Source organism: Chiloscyllium plagiosum, chromosome 10, assembly GCF_004010195.1.
Source record: "Chiloscyllium plagiosum isolate BGI_BamShark_2017 chromosome 10, ASM401019v2, whole genome shotgun sequence".
In the NCBI taxonomy this organism is placed as follows: Eukaryota; Metazoa; Chordata; class Chondrichthyes; order Orectolobiformes; family Hemiscylliidae; genus Chiloscyllium; species Chiloscyllium plagiosum.
This window is the reverse complement of record NC_057719.1, coordinates 94,943,152-94,966,475: the sequence shown is the minus strand read 5'-3', so window position 1 is coordinate 94,966,475 and position 23,324 is coordinate 94,943,152. Positions and strand designations below refer to the sequence as shown.

General features: G+C 39.3%; 1 protein-coding gene across 1 annotated transcript in view; it reads left to right on the top strand.

The window, feature by feature from the left end:
• LOC122553907 (progesterone receptor-like) overlaps positions 1–23,324 on the top strand; it is a 313,964-nt gene that overhangs the window by 225,793 nt on the left and 64,847 nt on the right. Inside the window, exon 5 of the mRNA XM_043698410.1 lies at positions 4,861–5,163. Within this exon, the coding sequence (XP_043554345.1) occupies positions 4,861–5,163 (303 nt within the window). The remainder of the gene's footprint in view (positions 1–4,860; positions 5,164–23,324) is intronic.

Here is a 23,324-nt window from a genome sequence, read left to right as displayed (position 1 = left end):
AAATGTTGATGATCAAGGGAGAGAAAGATTAGAATTACAATAAATATTTTCAACATAGAGTTAGTACAGATCAGGGACAATGGGCTGGATTGTATCCTTCTGTGCTGGAGGTTAGTTGATTTATGAAATGCTGTGGTTTTTTTTTACAATTTAGCAAGTCTGCTAGTACAATATTTTTAAGTAGCTCTGAATTGATGACCCAAAGCAATGTAATGATTTAATACAGCTTACTGTATTAAATCATTACTTCTCATATGCTACATGTCTATTTAAATATTCTTCTCTCACTACTGAATTTCCTTTGTTTATGATCTTGGGATCCAGTCTTTCCAGTAGTTAGTGAAATGGTTAAATTATTTTCAAGAGTTTTGAAGTTCATTAGCAGAAGCCTTAATGGTTCTCTCTACTAGATTAGATTAGATTACTTACAGTTTGGAAACAGGCCCTTTGGCCCAACAAGTCCACACTGCCCCGCCGAAGCGCAACCCACCCATACCCCTACATTTACCCCTTACCTAACACTACGGGCAATTTAGCATGGCCAATTCACGTCGCCTGAGGCAGGAATTGAACCCGGATCTCTAGCGCTGTGAGGCAGCAGTGCTAACCACTGTGTCACCGTGCCGCCCACCAGTGCTGTATATGCAGGGAATCAGTGTGAATCTTGCTTTGCTGAATAGTTCACCTTAATGTACTACTGGCATGTTCCTCAGCCCCATGAGGGGCTTATGTTTCTCTGGGTAAGTGTACTTTAGTAATATTATATGTTCATTCTATCTCGGAGATTTATATGCTTTTTAGATACGGTCCCTCTGAAGTCTGCAAACTGTACAAACTAAAGAGATGTTGTAATTTCCAGACGTCAATGGTTTTTTCCTGTATACAGACTGAGTGAATTGGTGTAATTTCAATATTCCATCCCTAAAGCAGGTGACAAGAATAGGTTGACCCGGCCTTCTCCAGGTATTGGAAGTTGAACTTTAGGTTAATGTGACGTAACATACTGCTCTCTCACCTTAAAGATGACACACTTGATACTTATTTAACTGGAGAGAACCTGCTCATACATATCCTCCAGAAACAACCGATGCTCCAAATCAATTTGAATATCTTCATAGTGTTTAGTTTCCTGTTGAATAGAGACATCTGGAAAGAGCTAGGCATCTAATTAATTGTGATAATTTACTCTTTGATGCATATTTGAATGCACCTTACAAAGTGAGGTTAGATTAATCAAAACTTCAGTTCAGAATTAGAACTGGAATTGACCAGCCAGAAACATGAGCTTTATTTATTTATACACTAAGAATAGCCTGTGCTCTGAATTTTGTGATATACAATGATTCTGTCCTGATTCATACAATGGCAGTTCAGAATTACAAGAGCAGAGCAGATAAAATTAAATTAAATAACTTACCCACTGGGTCTTTCAGGTTTTTGTCCTGGTAATTAATTTGTGCCTGGAACTGAGCCAAGCATTTGACACTCTACAATTTCTATGCTCTATGTACTGTCTTATCACTGCACCCACTAATTCACACAAAGCAGGGATCAAACCTGGAACCATGTGGTGCACTTACTCATTGAGCCATTACTTAAATCTCACACCACTTTGTATTTGTACAGAATACACCCTTATTCTCTGTGAATCACTTGATTCAGTACATGGGAAATTTTGTTTTCTAATCTCAAGCTTGGTTCTCTTCCAATGTTTTCTGAGTGAGTCCACTTTTTGCCAATTTATTAAACCAATTTCTTTTAGCAGTTGTTCCATCAGGCTGTCTTACATCTGCGCACGTCTTTTATTTTTCTCAAATTCCATTTTAATATAAAATGTTGGTATGGAGGAAGCATATTACAACTGAAATGTTTACTAGAAAACTGTGAATGATCCTGTTCATTTTGACCCATGCATACCTTTATTCCTACCTGAAACAGTCATCTATAGATAGACTCCACTAAAGTGCTATCATGTTTCATAACTCCATTTTTCAGGGTCCCTGGTCACCACAAAGTAGGATTCTTTATATCAATCCATTGGGAACACATCCATACAAAAGGTACATCCTTACCTTCTGCAGCTTTTAAAAGATTCACACAAGTTTGTGTGAAAAATCTTTTATTGCCCTCAGGAGAGAAGTATTTTAATGGTACTCATTTCTCTTGTAATGTTACAACTTGCTGAGTTAGGGTTCCACAGGTTCTTAAACCTGTGGAATCTGGAAGCTGAGTACAGCAAACTATTCAACCAATGGTGGTTTCAATTAGACCCAGTCTGTCCTGTCACAGTATTCACATGCATTTCTTTCCAAAAGAATGGAAATTAATCTGGAGTGAATTCAGATGAACAGCTTTCACTCCACAGCTCAGGTATATGTGTAGTTTGAGATCAACTGTACAGCTCCCATGACTCTAAGCTGGAATTACCCTTCAGCAGAGGGGGGAGCTTGGGTTAAAGATTTGGGCTGGGGCATGGGCATCAGATAAATGATTAGATTTGGCTGGCTTAGCACAAAATACACAATAAACTATCCTGGAATGTACCACTGCCATTTATGTCACACTCCAAATGGCAACAAGCTTTTGAAAGTTAAGTGAGTAAATGATTTTACAAATTTCTGGCTGAGGCCATGACATGAAAATTTGGCCACCCTTAAAATGACTTGTAGAAGCAAGAGTGTGTCATGCTCCTACCGTCTGTTCCATAGGGTCTGCCATTGACCTTTTTTACCAACAGTTCTGGGTTCCACCATTTGTTGCCCTTTTACTCTGTGAAAGGTTTGCTTTTCAATGTAGGGATTGAGAAGCAATAATCTGACCCAGAAGATATTCTTCCTGAAATACAATTACTTTCCCAGCATGAAGTAATGTAATTTGCATGTCTCTGCTTTTTCTTTCCCTTCTAATATCTTATTTGCTATATACTTGCTAATACCTGTATCGGTGAAGCTTTTTGCGTAATCTTGTACAACTACAACTTTCCTTCATGTTCAGATATGTCTTGTGCTCCTACTTTACAACAATATTCATGCCTTAACTTTGTCCGCCTTCTTCCAGACCTCCTGCCAGGTTGTCCTCTGAGTCGTGAAGACAGTGCTGAAAAACTGCAATGCTTTGTGCCTACTTTACAAGCTGGGGGGTTTGGCCTCCCCCATGAAACAATGTGGTTGCGTCACTTCATGATGGTGTCTACCTGCGCTTGCAGACTCTCTTCATTAAAACTGGCTTTGCACAACAGCCATTTAGCTATTTTTAACAAGCAGTGGTGTGCTCAGCAGCAGCTTTACAAAACTTGTATGGGTCAAGTGGCTTTTCATTTGCTTCAGAAGCGCAAAAAGATCTTTAATGCTGACATATTGCAATTGGCTGAAATTTATCTTTGCCACTAATGACAGCAGTTTTCACCTTTTTTTTTGTCGGGATTTTGTGTGCTTTGCTCAAATTTTGGTATAGTGATTGCAAAAGAAGCTTTTTTGCCAAGTTTTTTAAACCAGATTTGATGTTGGCCCCTGGATTAATAAATAATTATAAACAAAACAGTTGTAGAAGTCCATGTTATTGTTTCACAACAGCTAAACTTAATTAAAAATAGGTACTTTTTGGAGTCTTGTATATAAAGACAGCGCAAAGTTACACCCACGATTTCTCCATTATTACATGCATTGGAAAATGAGCCTAAACTCCTGGCGCACACGATAAGTGACAGAATATGAAATTACTGTGATTGCAAAACTAAGTTGATTTTGGTGTAAAATCTTCTTTATTTTAGACTATAAATGGAGCCAAAACATTGGTGCGCAAAGTCAGGTAGAATTGACCAAATCATATTCTGGCACACAGAGATTAGTGCCTGGATGACAATTTGAAAAATCAATTATTAGAAATCATTGTTCTCTTTATGTGAAAACATTTCCCAAGATGGTAAAACTGGATGACATACATGCAAACTATATATTACTTGCAATAAAGTTTGAGAGATAATATTGCCAGGCATCAGTAGGTTATTCTCCATTACGGAAACTTTTAGAGCATTTTTCTTCCCTCTGCTGACTTCCTGCACTTGTCAGCTAATGTACTCCCCTCTGTTATTTTTATTAAATTTACATTTCAAAGTTTTTGTAACAATGGGAATTTTTCAGGCAGTTATTGAGAGATTTGAGCCTGAAGGAGTCAATAACAACTGAGTATGCCTATTTACCCAGCTGTCACTGACTTTTCTCAGCTCATCTGCTTCCCAACTAGCATCAAAACTGGTCTGGATGCTAATAGTACAGGGTTCTCTAAGAAGGCAGTCACTGCCACTCTCATAACTGACATCTTCAGAGTGGCTCCCTGCAGAGAAGGGAGACCCCGAATCAGGGTCTGAAAAATTGAAATGAAAATAAGGACTTCTCCAAAGAGGTAAGAATATTTAAATTTTCTTTTTTAAGCAATGCTTAGCTAGGAACGTATTTTAAACTGAAAGCACTTCCCCACAGTTTCTTTCTCCTTGAGTAAAGATAGATAAAGCTCATTCGATCCTTGTCATATAAAACCTTTGATCTTGCCACATAGTCTCAGATGACTTTTGCCTCGTCAGAGTCAAAGTGCTGATGCCTGGCAACATCACATTTTATTTCTCATTATATCCCTTATATGAAGTGTGATTTACCATTATGTTTAAGAGACAATGGCTTATTCATTTACCAAAGGAACTGAATTTGGAAACTGAGGCAATGGACAAAAGTGGGATCAAACTGAATCCAACTAATGTCGAGATTGGTTTGGATAATTGGGCAGTATAACTCTGTAAATTAAACAGTAATGGATATTCTGTTGGAATGTCAGTTGTTGAACTGGCAATTATCTTTTGTTTTTCAGCCCGAAAGCTAAGAAAATTCAGTAAACTAAAGAACATCGGAAACAGCCCATCTTCTCTGCAGTCCGAAATGACACTATCAAGTGTCAATCCAGTTGCAGTGCCAAAGGTCTCGTTACATTCAGCTCGAGCGGTCCAGTTCACTCCGACACTCGTTTCCATTTTACAGATAATTGAACCAGAAGTTGTTTATGCAGGCTATGATAACAGTCAACCTGACTCAACTAACTATCTGCTAACCAGCCTGAACAGGCTATGCGAGAGACAACTTGTATCTGTTGTTAAATGGGCCAAATCTGTACCAGGTAACCATATGAGTTTAAGTGATAAGCTTCCAATCGTTAGACAACATAATGCACACCACACTATATATCTTTTTTTCCTTTGTGGTGATGTTTTGGTCATCAAGGTTATTGGTTTAATTGCTGATTGGGAGAACAACTCGGGCAGTCCATTATCATCATCAAGTACTTCCAGGAAAAGAATGGACAGATGCAAAATACAAGCTGTCTGTACTCAATCTAAAACTTGCATTTCAAGTTTTTAACTTGAGCAGAGCAACAAAACAATATTTGGTTTCCCAAGGCAGCTTCGAGTGTCAGTCACTGTACCATTTACCAAGCAATTTGTTTTGTACACCAGAAATTAATATCACTCATCCTATATTCATTCCAAATGTTTTTCTATCCTCTTAAGTATCAAATCTTACAAATGTATATGTGAAAATAGATTTATCCGCAACATATTGGCATAGCATATTGGAGTTAGAATGTGCTCTGTCAAGGAAATAGAGGTGGAGAGAGACTATGTCCCCCCCCAAATCATCATGGAGCAGCTTAAACCCACATACCTGTGAACCTCATTTGATGAAAGCCAGGAGACCTAGCCTAGCACAAGATAAAATATTGTTCATGGCAACACTGGGCTGAAGCCTGGCTGAGGTCAACTCCCATGGACATTTTGAAAAAAAAACCTCCTGGCTTCCTCTCTTATTTCAACAAATGAAATGTGACCAAATGAAAACAAGAGACAAATCAAAGAACATGAAACACTCATAAAATCAAAAAGCACTGAACAGAATTTTCTTTGAAGATTGAGGGTAATCACATTTGCATTGTGATTACCAGCAGAATGCCATGAACAATGTCAAATTCAAAACTTCCACAAAATCCTCAATACATTTTTCAGGCTTTAAAACTGTATATTTACTCAATAATAAATTTAAGTTTTACAGCTAATAACATAGGACAATTAAACCATTCAGAGAAAGAGGAATTTGGAATGTAATTTTACCATGTTTATTTTGTAGAAGATCTAATATTATATTGAGGAGCCACACTCACAGGAACATGGGAAAGAAAATAAGTGTTTGGGGCAGTGTTTAACGGAGAAAATGAGAATCATGCCCAGTGGTTAGAGAGTTGGTGAGAAACCCACATTGCCTCCTTTTGCAAAAGTCCCTTAGATTAACTGCCAATTAAGCACTTAACTGGGCAGCAGCTGAAATTCCCCATGATCAATGAGAGCAGAAATCACCCCACCCCCTAAAACCCCCAACTTCAGGTGCCACTGAACAGTCAGAGATTAGCATCATTGCATCATGCAGCAGTGCCAGTGGGAAAGGAATGCTGCTTTGGACAATGTAAAATCAGTCCAGGGTCACTGAGGGACCTGGTATTAGGTGAGTGATAGTGGAATGGGGCTTCACACAGTGGGAGGCAGGGGAGTGGGGCTAGAAGGGTCGGCAGCAAGGGCAAAGATTGGGTCTCAGCAGCCCCAAATCTTCTGATATCATCCTCATCTCATTTTTCTTGATCACGTATTGAGCACCTCAAAACAAAGAATCTTCTTTGGAAGCCCACAAGCAATGCCAACAGGATTTTCTCTCTGGACTTGCCCCACAGTAAATCCATCATGCCCCATTGATGAGTTGAAACCTCTAGTTACCGACACAAATGCCTCAATCAACAATAGGGTGGAAAAGCCATCCAGGAGCAGTCTTGTCCCAGACTTAGAACTGTGAGACCACAGAAAGGTTACAGCACAGAAAAAGACCTTTCAGCCATTGTGTCTGTGCCAGCTGAATAAACCAAAGCGCCCCCCCCCAACCCCCAACCCCCTAATTCCAATCCCACTTTCAAGAATCTGGTTTGCAGCCCTACAGGCTACAGTGCTTCAGAGACTGATCCAGGTTCCTTTAAAATATTTTGAGAGTTTCCACCTCAATGTCCCTTCTTCTACCAATCACTGTAAATCTGGAAATTAACTTCATCCCAAGGGGAAACAAGTCATCCCTATCCACTCAATCTAACCACTTCATTATTTTGTATATACCAATTCAGTTACCTCTCACCATATTCTTTTCTAACAAAAACAATCCTAGCCCATCTAATCTTTCCTTTATAGGTGCAATTTTTAATCCTGACAAATCTCCACTATACAATCTCCAGAGCAATAATGGTTGTCCTGTAATGTGATCAAAAATATACATTAATCCCCAACTGTGGCCTAATCAGTATCCTATAAAGTTCCAGCATTACCTTCCAATTACTGCATTGAATTTCTAACTCACTGAAGGAAAGCCTCCTGTGTGTCTTCTTCACCTCCATATTGACCTGTCCTGGTTCCTTCAGGGACCTGTGGACATGCGCTTCATGGTCTCTCACTATCCTCATCAATCCTCCTTGTTACCACCTCAGAAAATTCAATTAAGTTTTTAAGATATGACCCTCCCTTAACAAAACCTTGCTGATTAACCCTAACTAACCTCTGGCTCTCCAAGTCTCACAAAATTGATTCCAGTAATTTGCCTACCACAGACATCAGACTGACTGGTCTATTATTCCTTTAACAGCCGATGATGCAATTCATCTGGTCTCAGTGATTCATCCACCTTCAGGTTGGACAGTCCTTCCAATTCTCCCTCTCTTGCTATGCTTATTTTTTCTCCAAATTAATATTCAATTTAACCGGGACAAAGGCAGGAAAGCAGTAGGATCCCCAACCAATGTACTCCAGCTTGATCTGAGGCACCACCAGCACCAAACTCAACTTGAGGTTCTAAAAAAAGAGTCATATTGGACTCCAAGCATTAACTCAATTTTTCTCTCTGTCAATGCTACCAGACCTGCAGAATTTCTTGAGCACTTTCTGCTTTTAATCGTTTAATTCCTTTATTGCCTAAAGCCCTTTTAGAGTTGTATCCCTTATATCATCTCTCCTCATCTCTCTTTGCTAAATGACTCATTTCCCACTACCCTGCAGTAAATATCAACTCCACTGTGCAGGCAATTCCATTAAACTGTTGAAATAGTGCACTGTCCATTATACCCATAAGTTTATTATATGAATTTTTTATGTCCTCATACGCAACATTCAACGTGTTACCCTTATCTACCCTTATGTTACCTCATCAGAAAACCCCAACAAATTAAAATACATGTGATTTTCCCTCAACAAATCTCTACTGTTATAGTCAAAGAGCTGTACAGCACAGAAACAGACCCTCCTATCCAACTTGTTCATGACGACCAGATATCCTAACCTAATCTCGTCCCATTTGCCAGCACTTGGCCCATATCCCTCTAAACCCTTCCTATTCATTACCCATCCCTGATGTCTTTTAAATGTTGTAATTGTACCAGCCTCCACCACTTTCTCTGGCAGCTCATTACCACCCTCTGTATGAAAAAGTTGCCCCTTAGGTCCCTTTTAAATCTTCCCCTTCTCACCTTAAACCTTTGCCCTCGAGTTCTGGACTTCCCCATCCCAGGAAAAAGACTTTGGTCTTAACCTTAACCTCTGACACTTCAGGGAAAACAACCCCAGTCTACTCAGCCTCTCCCCACAGCTCAAACCCTCCAATCCTGGCAACATAATTGTAAATCTTTTCTGAATCCTTTCAAGTTTCACAGCATCCTTCCTTCAGGAGGAAACTTAGAATTGCACACAATATTCCAATAGTGATCGAACCAATGTCCTGTACAACTGCAACATGACCTCCCAACTCCAGTTCTCAATACTCTGACCAATAAAGGGAAGCATACCAAACGCCGCCTTCACTATCCTACCTCAACTCTACTTTCAAGGAATCTATCTGTAATTAACCTGTATTTGCCCAAACATCTATTAATAGTCCTGAAACAGTGATTCTAAATTTGTCCCATCACTGAATCTAAACTATGTTGCTAGGTTGATTATAGTAATTTTTTTTGTATAAGATAGGAACGTTTACAATTCTTCTGTCCTCCAGCACTGGTCCTGTATTGAAGGGAATTTGGAAAATTTGACCAGTCTGTCTGCAATTTCCATTTTTATTTTCCTCAGTAACCTGGATGTTTTATTCAGTCCTGATGAGTTATCAAATGTAAGTACACTCATTAAACATGTTGACAGTCTAAACTACATTCTTTCTCACTTCGGTAAAGGCAAACCCAACACCCTCATTTAATTGACCCCGTGCCCTGTGCCTCCATAGACAAGTCTCCATTTAGGTTCATAAATGACTCCACACCTTTTACCACCCTTTTACCATTCTTATACTATTAAAGTACCTTGAAACCTTTTTGATTCCTTTTATGTTGACTCTTCTTCTACCCTCCCAATGGTTCACTTACTTGAATTTTTTCAAACCTGTCCTGAACCTTTTATATTGAGGCTGGACCGGTTGCACATTTCCTACAAGTTCTGTTTTTGTTTCTGCTTTACAGCATCTACAGTTCTTTCAGTTTTGATTCCATTAGCCTCCCTGATTGTCTGCTGCCCCCTATCTGCTAGCTTTCTGTGCTTTTGTGCTCAAGAATCCCCAAGAACCTTTGTGCTGCAGCTTTCTGCAATTTTCTTTGGTTAAATTATATTCTGTTAATTTGTTCTCCCTTCCAAAGTGAACAATTTCACATTTTCCCATTTCCAATTTTTCACTCATTTACTTCATCTATCAATATCATTCTGTAAACTGCTTGTACCTCTCTCACAACCTGACGTTCCAACTAGTTTAGTGTTGTCTGCGAATTTAACCGCATTATGTTCACTTCCTTTCTCCAGGTCATTAATATATATTGTGAACTGTTGTAGTCCCTGCACTGATTTCTGGGGAACCCCACTGGTCATGGGTCACGAACCTGAAAAAGAGCCTCTGAACCTCACTTGCTGTTTCCTGCCAATTTCCATCCATGCCAATATACTACATCTGTGGAATGATTTTTAGGCTGTTCATGGATAATCTGAATGAAAATAAATCTATTCACTTTTATAAAAGAAACTTGAAAAATGCTACGCACATTGCTAAAGTTACAATATCAAAAGTAAATGCTTTGTAATTTTCTGGAATTTTTACATCATATTTTAATATTGCTAATGCTCCCAATAGTCGCTGATTGTTAGGTTACAAAGAAAACAGAATCTCATCAGTCATCTTAAGTTATTTTGACCCTGCCTTTGGCTTTGATCACATTAAGTTTTACTCCATTCTGTGAAAAGCCTTTTAAAGTCACAGAATCATAGAGATATACAGCACAGAAACAGACCCTTCGGTCCAAATCGTCCATACCGATCAGATATCCCAATCCAATCTAGTCCCACTTGCCAGCACCTGGCCCATATCCCTACAAGCCCTTCCTATCCATATACCCATCCAGATGCCTTTTAAATGTTACAATTGTACCAGCCTCCACCACTTCCTCTGGCAGCTCATTCCATACACGTACCACCCTCTGCATGAAAAATGTGTCCCTTAGGTCTTTTTTATATCTTTCCCCTCTCAGCCTAAACTTATGCTCTCTAGTTCTGAACTCCCCCATCCAAGAGAAAATACTTTGTCTATTTAAGAGGATTGATGAGGGCAGAGTGGTAGATGTGATCTATATGGACTTCAGTAAGGCGTTTGACAAGGTTCCCCATGGGAGACTGATTAGCAAGGTTAGATCTCATGGAATACAGGGAGAACTAGCCATTTGGATACAGAACTGGCTCAAAGATAGAATATAGAGGATGGTGGTGGAGGGTTGTTTTTCAGATTGGAGACCTGTGACCAGTGAGTGCCACAAGGATCAGTGCTGGGTCCTCTACTTTTTGTCATTTACATGGATGCATGTGTAAGAGGTACAGTTAGTAAGTTTGCAGATGACACCAAAATTGGAGATGTAGTGGACAGCAAAGAGGGTTACCTCAGATTACAACAGGATCTGGACCAGATGGGCCAATGGGTTGAGAAGTGGCAGATGGAGTTTAATTCAGATAAGTGCGAGGTGCTGCAAATCTTAGCAGGACTTATGCACTTAATGGTAAGGTCCGAGGGTGTGTTGCTGAACAAAGAGATTTTGGAGTGCAGGTTCATAGCTCCTTGAAAATGGAGTCGCAGGTAGATAGGATAGTGAAGAAGACATTTGGTATGCTTTCTTTTACTGGTCAGAGTATTGAGTACAGGAGTTGGGAGGTCATGTTGCGGCTGTACAGGACATTGGTTAGGCCACTGTTGAAATATTGCGTGCAATTCTGGTCTCCTTCCTATCGGAAAGATGTTGTGAAACTTGATTGGATTCAGAAAAGATTTACAAGGATGTTGCCAGGGTTGGAGGATTTGAGCTACAGGGAGAGGCTGGACACGCTGGGGCGTCGGAGGCTGAGGGGAGGTTTATAGAGGTTTACAAAATCATGAGGGGCATGGATAGGATAAATAGACAAAGTCTTTTCCCTGGGGTGGTTGGGTTGGGATATCTGGTTGGCATGGACGGGTTGGACCATGACTCTATGACTCTACCACTCATGATTTTATAAACCTCTGTAAGGTCACCCCTCAGCCTCCGACGCTACAGGGAAAACAGCCCTAGCCTAGTCAACCTCTCCCTATAACTCAAATCCTCCAACCCTGTAGTCCTGCTATTCATCTGTTTTATTATTGCCTCCATTCCCAAGGAAAATACAATGTGATAATAACAGCCAATAGAAAAAGTTAACCTTAACTGCAAAGGTCTGAACTGCTGCAATCTCAGGCTTCCGCTATGCTGGCTAAGCATTTTGTTTCTCGCAATATTTGTTTAAAATTAAACTTTCTTTTATCTAATCACAATAAATTAATTTTCTTGGACCTGCACCTACTTTCCTTTCCTGTCTGATTAGAATTTGTTTCAGGAGCCAGATGAGGATAAAAATCCCTGGTTATGTGAGCTGTTATTCCAATTCTCTACTCACCTGGGTGCCATTTATTCCAAGTCCAAACTGGACCTGAATTTCTGAGGAATACTCCACCGCCTCTCTTTTTATTTCTGTTGTTTAATTGACACTGGAGGACAGGATGGAATCAGGCCTTTCATTTCATTCATGTTATTTCCATTTCCCTACTTTATCCCCTCAGGACAAAGCTATGAATTTGTCTAGGGCGGTATCTGTACGTCCACTTGCAACACCAGCTTTCTAGCACTTAATATGCTTTCTCAAACAACAATTTTCAGTATTGCATGTTTCTATATGTGTTTTATCCTGCAAATTGTGCATTTTATCTTTCCTTTGCACCCACAGATGTCAGGTGAACAGATTTATTGCACGATACAAGCATTCAATTTGCGACAATGCTGAAAAGATCATACACAGTTGCTTTTACAGGAGCAGATCAGAGCTAGGAATTCTGCAGTGAGATTTGCCTCCTTATCTATGGGGCACAAGCAAAATGAGAGGTTATCTCATTGAAACATATAATACACTGAGGTGACTTAGCAGGGTGGATGCTGAAAAGATGATTCCCAGGGGGCACACTTTAAACCTAAAGGTGTCTCATTTCAGAAGAATGAGGAGGAGTTTTTTTCTCTCAGACATTCATGGGCTTTTGGAACTCTCTGCCTCACAGTCCTGTCATTGCATCTGCTTCTGCCTTAAAAGGTATTCATTCTTGATTAGCAAGGGAGCAACCACTAATGTACAGTGACAGCAGGGTGTACCATCCACAAAAAACACCAACAATTTACATAGCCTCCTTCAACAGCACCTCCCAAATTTACAAATTCTGTCAGCTACAGGGTCAAGAGCACCAAATGCAGAAGCACCATAAATTCCCCTCCATACACCATCTAATGTGAAACTAAATAATTGTTCCCTCATTGTTGCTCAGTCACAATCATGGATCACCTGTCTGAATAGAACCATGGGCCAATGGGCTACGACCATTCAAGAAGGCAGCTCACCAACATCTTCCCGAGGCAATAAGTGATAGTTAAGAAGTCGCCAGCGTTGCCCAAATCCCATGAACAAATATAGAAGAGGAAGCTGTTCAGGATCTAATTGCCTAAACTAGGTAATGTTGTCACCATCATGGGGTATCAATGCACCTCTGTCTCCTGTTTTATGCTGCCACCAATTTAGATTAGATTACTTACAGTGTGGAAACAGGCCCTTCGGCCCAACATGTCCACACCAACATGCAACCCACCCAGACCCATTCCCCTACATTTACCCCTTCACCTAACACTACGGGCAATTTAGCATGGCCAATTCACCTAACCTGCACATTTTTGGATTGTGGGAGGAAACCAAAGCTCCCAGACAGAGGGAGAACGTGCAAACTCCACATAGAGAGTCACCTGAGGCTGGAATTGAACCCGGGTCTCTGGTACTGTGAGGCAGCAGTGCTAACCACTGTGCCACCCACTACTTTCTCATTGAGTTCATTGGAATAGAAACTTGGGTGGCGTATAAAATAGAGTGCCAATTCCTTATTGTCCGATTCATGCTACAGCTTAAAACTGATTTTCCTCCTTTTATTTCATTTTTATAATTTTCACAATTTTTGTTAAATGACTTTTATATTTTAACAATTTTTTCATTTGTTTTATTAAATCCTTTGCATTATCTTTCAAATTCTTAAACCCATCGTAGCTTCTAAAAAATGACTTTCAGGATTTGTTTCTGACAAGCAAACTATGTTTTCTTTCTATTCCATGCCAGAAAATATTGCCAGGCTGACAAGATGCAGTTTTCAAACACTTGCAAAGATTTGTGTTTCACAACATCATTCACAACAATCAAATCAATTCAAAGCAGTTGAATTATAATAAACATTATTTTTGTAGCAAACTCAAAGTGAAGGCACATGCCTACACAATACCACAAAAGCAAAAGACAAGTTAACTTCTGAAAAAAGCAACAATTTAATGCTGATCCATTGTTTTAAAGAGAGATAGGAAAGGTTAAAAATGTTGAGGAATTTAATGTCCTGTAAATGATGTATCAGTGTTGGAGATGTTGTAATGAATTATAATTCCAGCACTTCGACAGCATAGAGAAGATAATGAGTGTGTAGATGAACAGAAAACAGGGAGGAATGTTCAGAGGATCATTGAAAATGAAATTGAGAAAAAATGGTTGTTATTATCCAAGAGAGCCTAAAGTTTAGAGATGAGAAAGCTATCTTTAGATGACAACTACAGCCCAAAGAGATTTAAAAAAGAAATGACCACACATCCATGTTTGGGATGTAACTAATAAATGTCTTAGATTATTGTGCAAGGTGTAGTGAAGATATTTTGGAATGTTCCTAGCCCTTTCTTTATGAGAAAGTTCCGCCAGCACGCAGCATGAATAGCAAGAGCATTAGTAGAGCAAAAATAACAAGGAAGAATGTTACTTAAGAATTAAACCAAACCCATACACAAAGTTGTTTGAAATTGTTATTCCTTTCAAATTTTCTCCTTTAAAACAGTAGATGTTGTAGGTTGAAAGGTTCTCAGGCATAACGCTAACTTGATTATACCATCATTTGTTCCTACAAAATCTCTTAGCATTCATGAGATTAGGAGGCCCAGGGTTGAAATTGTTTATCTATTAAAGATGGCTCCATGATAGTTTGCCTGTAGGATGGAGTTATACTTGCAAGAAACACATTGGATTAAATCATTTAATTTCCTGCAATATTTTAGTCATTGTTGTCTCTCCCTGCTAGGGAACATGAAATACAGAATTGACTCTTCAAAATAGATTTTTCTCATGGTTCACATTTGGTAAGGGTTCCACACTGTAAAAGTGGAAAGGTAATTGTGATGTAGTGATCACTGAATTATTAATCCAAATCACCACACTAATGTTCTGGGGTCTGGAGTCTGAATCCCACCACGGCAGATGGTGAATTTGAATTCAATAAAATCTGGAATTAAAAACTAGCTCAACGGTGACTATTTAACCCCTCTTGTTTGTTGTAAATTCACAACTAGTTCACTAATATCCTTTAGGGATGGTCATCCTTCTCGTCATAAAGATAAAATAGTTCACAACCTGTTCTGAAGAAACGTCACTGGACCTGAAACATTAACTCTGCTTTCTCTCCACAGATGCTGCCAGACCTGCTGAGTTTTTCTTTCAGATCACAACTTTCCTGGAGTGAGGGTCTTAGCCCACAATGCTTGAGCTGTGGCTTCATAGAGTAGGTGTAAATGTTCATAAGAGATGGATAAAGCCTGTGGAGCTGTCATGCTATTTAAAATACCACCCTTTAAAATTTGAAATGAAAGCCTGCATGTGTCTGTGAGTGGAAAGTGTTTGTGCATGAAGCTTCAGTCTGTTTGTTGACATAATCTAAAGTGCTTGCAGAAGCACCCACAACAGGCTGTGCTATGTTACAATTTGATTGACAACTCCAAGATGTTATTAGGTGATTGACTGTCTTTGTGGGATATGAATGTAACTGACTACTTTTGTGAGGATTAAGTACTTGGGCTTTTATAAATAATATCTACGTGTGTAGATATAGCAAAGTCTGTAATACAGACATGGGCATTTATTTTATTTCATTACAGCACAGTTCCCAAACTCTACGCATAATGTACATTTGATAGGTTGACTCAGAGGATGTAAGAATAAAGTGTGGTAGGCATAGATTGTCATGAGTTGGCACATAAGCTATAAGTGGCTAGGGGTAAGAATGTGGCACATGTTTGGCTAGAAGGTATAATGGCCCATTGGGGATGTATGGAGATATGGATTAATAGTATTTGCCATGGATGGAACATAGGGAATGGATCGGATGGTAATGGCATATGAGGAGCGAAAGCTAGAGGATGTAATATTTAACAGAACAACTGGGAGAAAGTCTTAGCTCACAGAGACAGGTCTTCTACTCAGCCACTTTAGGGCTTCCTTGCCCCTGCAGCTGCCTCTAGTTGCATCCGCTGGGTATGCTGTCTCAACTTCCCACCCCCGAATGAGGCACATACTATGTGGAGCACCTCTTTCCAAGACAAGTGCCGGAAACTGGAAAATCTCTGACATCTGTGCCTCAAGAGTGAAAATCCATGATTTGGATGCGAGCATAAGAGGTACTGTTAGTAAGTTTTCAGATGACACCAAAATTGGAGATGTAGTGGACAGCGAAGAAGACTACCTCAGATTACAATGGGATCTTGATCAGATGGGCCAATGGGCTGAGAAGTAGCAGATGGAGTTTAATTTATATAAATGTGAAGTGCTGCATTTTGGGAAAGCAAATCTTAGCATGACTTATACATTTAATGGTAAGGTCCTAGGGAGTGTTCCTGAACCAAGAAACCTTGGAGTGCAGGTTCATAGCCCCTTGAAAGTATAGTCACAGGTAGATAGGATAGTGAAGAAGGTGTTTGGTATGCTTTCCTTTATTGGGTCAGAGTATTGAGTACAGGAGTTGGGAGGTCATGTTGTGATATTGGTTAGGCCACTGTTGGAATATTGTGTGCAATTCTGGTCTCCTTCCTATCGGAAAGACGTTGTGAAACTTGAAAGGATTCAGAAAAGACTTACAAGGATGTTGCCAGGGTTGGAGGATTTGAGCTGTAGGGAGAGGCTGATCAGGCTGGGGCTGTTTTCCCTGGAGCGTCGGAGGCTGAGGGGTGACCTTATAGAGGTTTACAAAATTATGAGGGGCATGGATAGGATAAATAGACAAAGTCTTTTCCCTAGGGTCGGGGAGTCCAGAAGTAGAGGGCATAGGTTGAGGGTGAGAGGGGACAGATATAAAAGAGACCTAAGGGGCAACGTTTTCACTGTTATGTGTATGGAATGAGCTGCTAAAGGAAGTGGTGGAGGTTAGTACAATTGCAACATTTAAAAGGTTTCTGGGTGGGTATATGAACAGGAAGGGTTTGGAGGGATATAGGCTAGGTGCTGGCAGATGAGACTAGATTGGGTTGGGATATCTGGTCGACATGGACGAGTTGGACCGAAGGGTCTGTTTCTGTGCTGTACATCTCTATGACTCTGACTCTGAGTCTCAGCTGTAGAACTCCAACAAGTTCTTTCCCTACTTAATAATTAAATTTAGTCTTGTCTGTGGCCTCTTGGTCCAGTTGACTAGTTACCTTGATGATTATTTTGGGTGTGCAACTAAACAATAGTCATTAAAAGAAATCTAGACCTAAATTTTTGGCTTGGTTTAGAGAGTGGTTATCTGGTTGCAACAGTGCAAAGGTACAAATTAAACTGGCCAAAAGTGATAAAAACATCTCAAATTGCAGGGAGAATCTTCATGTCACAATCTGACACATGACATCGTGGAAGGTGCCTACCACTGGCTAGCCTTTGATGATCAGCTGATTGCAATGACATAACTTTGTATATGTAAAGCACAATATTTTGTTTGACGCAGGATGCTATTTACCATTTTAGGAAAGAAATTTATGGACCATGTACCATTCAGACTTTATCTAATTTTGTGCAGCAGAACATTCATAATTATAAAATGATGAACACCAGGAGGAAGGGGACTGCTCTTCTGGTTTTCCTTAAGACCGATATGTGTCTCTGATACTCTGATGCTACAGAACCCACAGCCCCCACCTGCCCTGAATACGCAACCTTTCCAAACTTGATTATTTTTCTTTCAACTAGTAATCCGCTGCCCAATATTGAACCAATTTTTACCAAAGACCTCCAACTTGTTATTTGATTGGTACTCATGACCAAATAATGGCATGTTTCTGATGCTGCCAGCCCATCCTTCCCAAGTGATAATTCCACAATTCAAGGTACCATAGACTGCAATGGATCCGTGTAGTTGTGAAACTTACCAACTTGAGCTACATACCTCTTGATAATGAATAAGAAAATCCATTAAGTTTCTGATTCCTAATGACTATCCAACAGCTTCTGGGAAAGCTGCTGAATGGGGTATCTGCTGGAGCTCATTTACATCTTATCAGTAAGAAGGTTACATGTCCTGGTTTATATTAGAGGCTCAGAAATTTGGCTCAGAAGTTTCTGATGGAAGGATATCTTAGCACAGTGTCAACACCAAGTTCTAAGGAACAGACAAAAAGAAATAAGGAGGAAAAAGGAAAGTAAAGAACACAAACTTGCTTTAGAATACAAGACCTTATGATTGTGACCGCTCCACTCCAAACCAATCTATTCAGTCATCAGTCCATTTTAAAAGAGTGGAAATGGTTTCAGTTTCTTTTCTGTATCTTATTTTTAAGTACTGTACCAAATGGCATAATTGTTTCCTTGTCCTTTAGTATCCTTCCAGGATTATCCTGAATACCGTCAGGCTCTTCCCAAGAAGGGCAGAGATATAGAAAATAAGACAACTTGTATTTGTTCAGTACATTTAACAAATAAACATTTTACAAGTGGCTTCTGAAAATGTAAGAAAACTAAACAGATGCTAAACCAACATGTCAGATTTTCCACAATTGTGTTCCTGTCACTGAGTATCACGCATGGAGAGCACTCAGCAGGAATATGACTGAAGGATTCAATGGGACTTTCTGGATTTTACTTCCATTATAATGAACGGTCAATGATGTTCAGTTTTTAAAATCCTGGAACCTTTTTGTATGCAAACAAAATGAAGTGAAATAATTTCAAAATATTGCTGGGGCAGAACTGCTCTTGAATGGTCTAAGGAAATGACCACATTTATTGTCATAAGCTGTACACTGTAGGACTCTGCATTCTGTGGTCTCTCTGTAGAGAGACACGACTATGTCTACATTCATATTGGAATGAAATGTTCGGGGAAAAATTAACATCAGAGACAACAAAGTAAATGTCAGCATTGCAATATTAAAATGGAGGTAAGAGTGTCAGCTGATAACACCAATAATCAAGGAAAGAGAATATGTGTAAAAACCTGTTAAAAAAGGCCAATGAATTTTCTCCTATTATGAACTGTCATTTAATTGATATACATTAATTTACAAATAGCACATTGAAAAACATGTTATTCATTTAATTTCATTTTCAGGATGCCTTTTGCTTTAAGAGATAAACAAGTAAGAGATAAAGCTTGGGAAGACTATATTGCGCTGAATAGATGGAATCATGTGATTTGCAGCTAAGCTATCTTTGGGTACAAGAACTGTCAAACTGCAAGTTTGGCCTTTCCTACTGTTATTGTGATTTGAGATGCATCCTAGTCACACTAAAAATTGCGGACATCAATAGCAGGTACACAATGGAATTCACTAAAAACAGAACAAATTGAAACAAACCAAGGTAATCTCGTAAGTTCAAATACACGAGCCATCAACAGGTTATCCATAAGATCAGGATAGTGAAGACAATCAAAGGGATTTATTCCTGGAAAATCAAATTGCAAGGCTGTTTCTGGTCGAAACTACAGTATCTCTCAGCTGCAGGAATCACTGTTTGTTAAGATGCTGCCCTAGTTTTTGAAGAGTGCAATTTCCCCCTTTTGTCTTGTGTCAACTGAGTCTAGATATTTTTTACAAGATCATTTTATCTTCTTTAAACCATGTTTATTTCTGGCATTTCATTTAGAAAATGCACATTCTGCTGACATGAACTCAGCAAAGATATTTCGTAAGTTACAAGATTTTTAGTGGTGACTCATTTGATCCTGGTCCTATTTGGCATCTCCAGCTCCATACATGGGTAAATTTTTATCTTCAACACATATCACATTAGCATGATGAAGAGTATCTTTCATCTTTATAGACCCTGCTCCTCCCCACTCGCCATGTTTATTACTTTGATCTACTTGATCAGACTCTTTCACGCGCAGTGAAAGTGAAAATGTAATCCTATTCGTCTCAGCGGGTTGTTATCAGAGAATCCCTACAGTGTGAAGACAGGCTATTTGGCCCATCAAGTCTACACTGACGCTCTGAAAAATAACCCACCCAGGCCCATTCCTCTACTCTATTACTCTGCATTTACCCCTGACTAATGCACTTAACCAATTTGCCCCTGAACACTATGGGCAATTTAGCATAGACAATTCACCTAACCTCTATATCTTTGGACTGTGGGAGGAAACCAGACCACCTGGAGGAAACACATGCAGACACAGGGAGAATGTGCAAACTCAACACAGTCACCCGAGTTTGGGATCAAACCCGGGTCCCTGGCACTGTGAGGCAGCAGTCCTAACCACTGAGCCACTGAGCCCGTGTTATTCTAAGAAAAAAATGAAAGTGTCTAAAGAACATTTATTTATCTTCTTACTGAAATATCAAATTTCTTATTTATTTCCTAAGACCTAGAAATAGTTTAGAATTATATTACATACAATCTGTAGATTACTGCCATTTTTATGTCATTCTCCATTTAATACTGTCACATGTTTTTAGTGGTTCTCTTGAAGCTCCTCTAGGACATTGGCCTGAGTAGAAGTTCAAAGCATAAATCATTTTTAATGTAACGTGATCTGGCTAAAAGAGAATTAAATGTATTCCATACATATTTTGTTGCATTCCTTTGATACAGAACCTCACATTGCTGTACATATTTGGCTCTTTAAGCAGCAGTACACAGTGCCCTGACCTAGATCAATGGGAGGATCTGCAGTTTTATGCAGTACTGGTGTACATAATAAATGTGGGAAAACCATTGGCATCATTCGCCACATTTTTCAATTTCCTTGGAATATCAGGACTTCAATTTGTTGGGCTCCATTGGAACAGTGTGCAATGAAAGCTGTAAATCAGGAATCCTTATATCAACTTGACTTATTTAAATGATTTGGAGATGCCGGTATTGGACTGGGGTGTACAAAGTTAATAATCACACAACACTAGGTTATACTCCAACAGGTTTAATTGGAAGCACTAGCTTTCGGAGTGTTCCTCCTTCATCAGGTGGTTGTGGAGGACACAATTGTAAGACACAGAATTTATAGCAAAAGTTTACAGAGTGATGTAACTGAATTCATGAATTCATGCAGTTTTTGAGCAAAGTACAATGTAACTCTGCAAGTACAAATTCACTCTACAAACGTATATGTGTATGTGTGTGTGTGTGTGTCTGGGATGGGGGTTTGCTCAAAAACTACATGGATCCATGTAAGACTCTGCTAACTCATTTTTTAGATTAGAATCAGTCTAAACATCATGGCACAGACAACAGCACACAGGGGGCTAACACCTTCAATATATTATCTGGGCTGACACCAATTGTTAAAGTTAACCTGGGAATATAACTTTTAAAAAAAAAAGTGTTGTAACATACATATGAAAGAAGTGAAGCTAGCAGATGAGAGACTTAAACAATTAAGGTATTATTCAATGTATAATTTCAGTTTTACATCACACTGTAAACTTTTGCTATAAATTCTGTGTCTTACAATTGTGTCCTCCACAACCACCTGATGAAGGAGCAGCGCTCCAAAAGCTAGTGCTTCCAATTAAACCTGTTGGACTATAACCTGGTGTTGTGTGATTTTTGACTTATTTATAGCTATCCTTGTTTCAAAATGCTCATTTTATGTACTGCAGAATTGGTTACATTTCCTATAATATTCCTATCTTCTCTCATTATCACCTGGAATTGCACCTAATTCTGGGGTTCAGTCAATGGGGTATGACTTGAGTTTTTTATTCTGCTTTGTTATCTTCCCCTGTTCATTGGAATTCCTTGGTCTTTTCCCTGAAAGTGGAATGGCCTGATGCTGGGATCAGCACCATTAGCAGCACAAACAGGGAAAGGCAGCTGCTGTTCGCCTGGATTGTGAGGCAGATATTACCCAGGTTAGGGGCCTTAATGTCTTTCAGATCTCTGTCTAGGATCCCCTTCCCTCTTTGTGCTATAGCTGCCAATGTTTGGAAAGCTTGAGGTGGAAAGAGGACTGTTAACAGTTTAAAAGTATCTGATGTACTGGTGGAGTAGTGTTGCTAATTGTGGTTGGAGGGATTCATAGCTGCATAGACTCATGTAATGTCTGCCTGACTGCAAGATTTCTGAACATGAGAGATTGGATTATGTGATGAAGATTGCATGACCTCTTTAAATAGTGTTCGAGTTAACTTACATAGGTTGGGTCCTGTTTAGTTAAAGAATATTTTGAACAAACAGTGAATGTGTAAAAAGTTGCAAAGACCAAGAAGTAACTAAGCTAGTGAAGAGGACAAACTAAGAATCAATAAAAGGAAAAAAACATTTTCTCTATTGCTCTGTCTCCCAACTCCTTCTATTTAGCTCACAATGATTTGAGACTTGCACATCACCAACCTCTCCAGATTCAGGCCACTTTATTCTGATTTATTAGATCCTAAGTCCTGATTGTTATTTTTCTCTCTTGAGAGTGTGTTGCTGGAAAAGCACAGCAAGTCAGGCTGCATCCGAGGAGCAGGAAAGTTGATGTTTCGGCCCAGACCCCTTCATCAGGATGGTCGATTTTCCTGCTCCTTGGATGCTGCCTGACCTGTGCTTTTCCAGCTATACACTCTCAACTCTGATCTCCAGCATCTGCAGACCTCACTGCCTCTGTTATTTTTCTCTACCTCACTTAGAATACACCCTCAGCTGATAGATTCCAGATTTTATGCAATAGAGATCTCTTTACCCTGAATTGATAGTATCAGAAAAACATTTTTATACCTATGACTGAATCATAACATATTTATAAGCCAGAAGGAGGCCAATAGATCTATTATCTTTGTGTTTGTTCTCTGCAAGAGTTAGTTTGAATTCCCGCCTTTTCCGGTAACTCTGCAAATATTTTCTCTTCATGAAATTATCCTGTACCATTTTGAAAGCCACAATAGAATCTACTTCCACCAGTGCCTCAGGTAATGTGTTTCAGGTCCTATCTCTTCACTGCACACAAAAAAAGGTTCCAAATGTCATCTTTAGTTCTTCCGCCAATTACCTTAAATCAGTGTAATCTGACTCACTATCTGACCATCAGTAGAAATAATCTACCAAGCTACTCTCTCCAAATTATTCATGATTTTGAACACGTCAATTAAAGTTTCCTTTTAACCTTCTTCACTCAAAAGACAACATCCCAATTTCTGCGATCTGACTTCCTCATGCTCGGAACCACTGTTGTAAATATTTTCACACCCTTCCTAAAGCTTTCCCATTTTTTTGCTCCGGCGTGGTGTCAAAATTGAACATACTACTCTAGTTAAAAATGAACTAACGTTTTATACAAGTTTATTATAATTTCTCATTAACATTTGATCCCCTTGTCCCACCTCGTTCTCCAATGCTGCCACATTACTTGATGAGTCAGGAACATAGTGATATAGGAAATTCTCCTGCACAAACT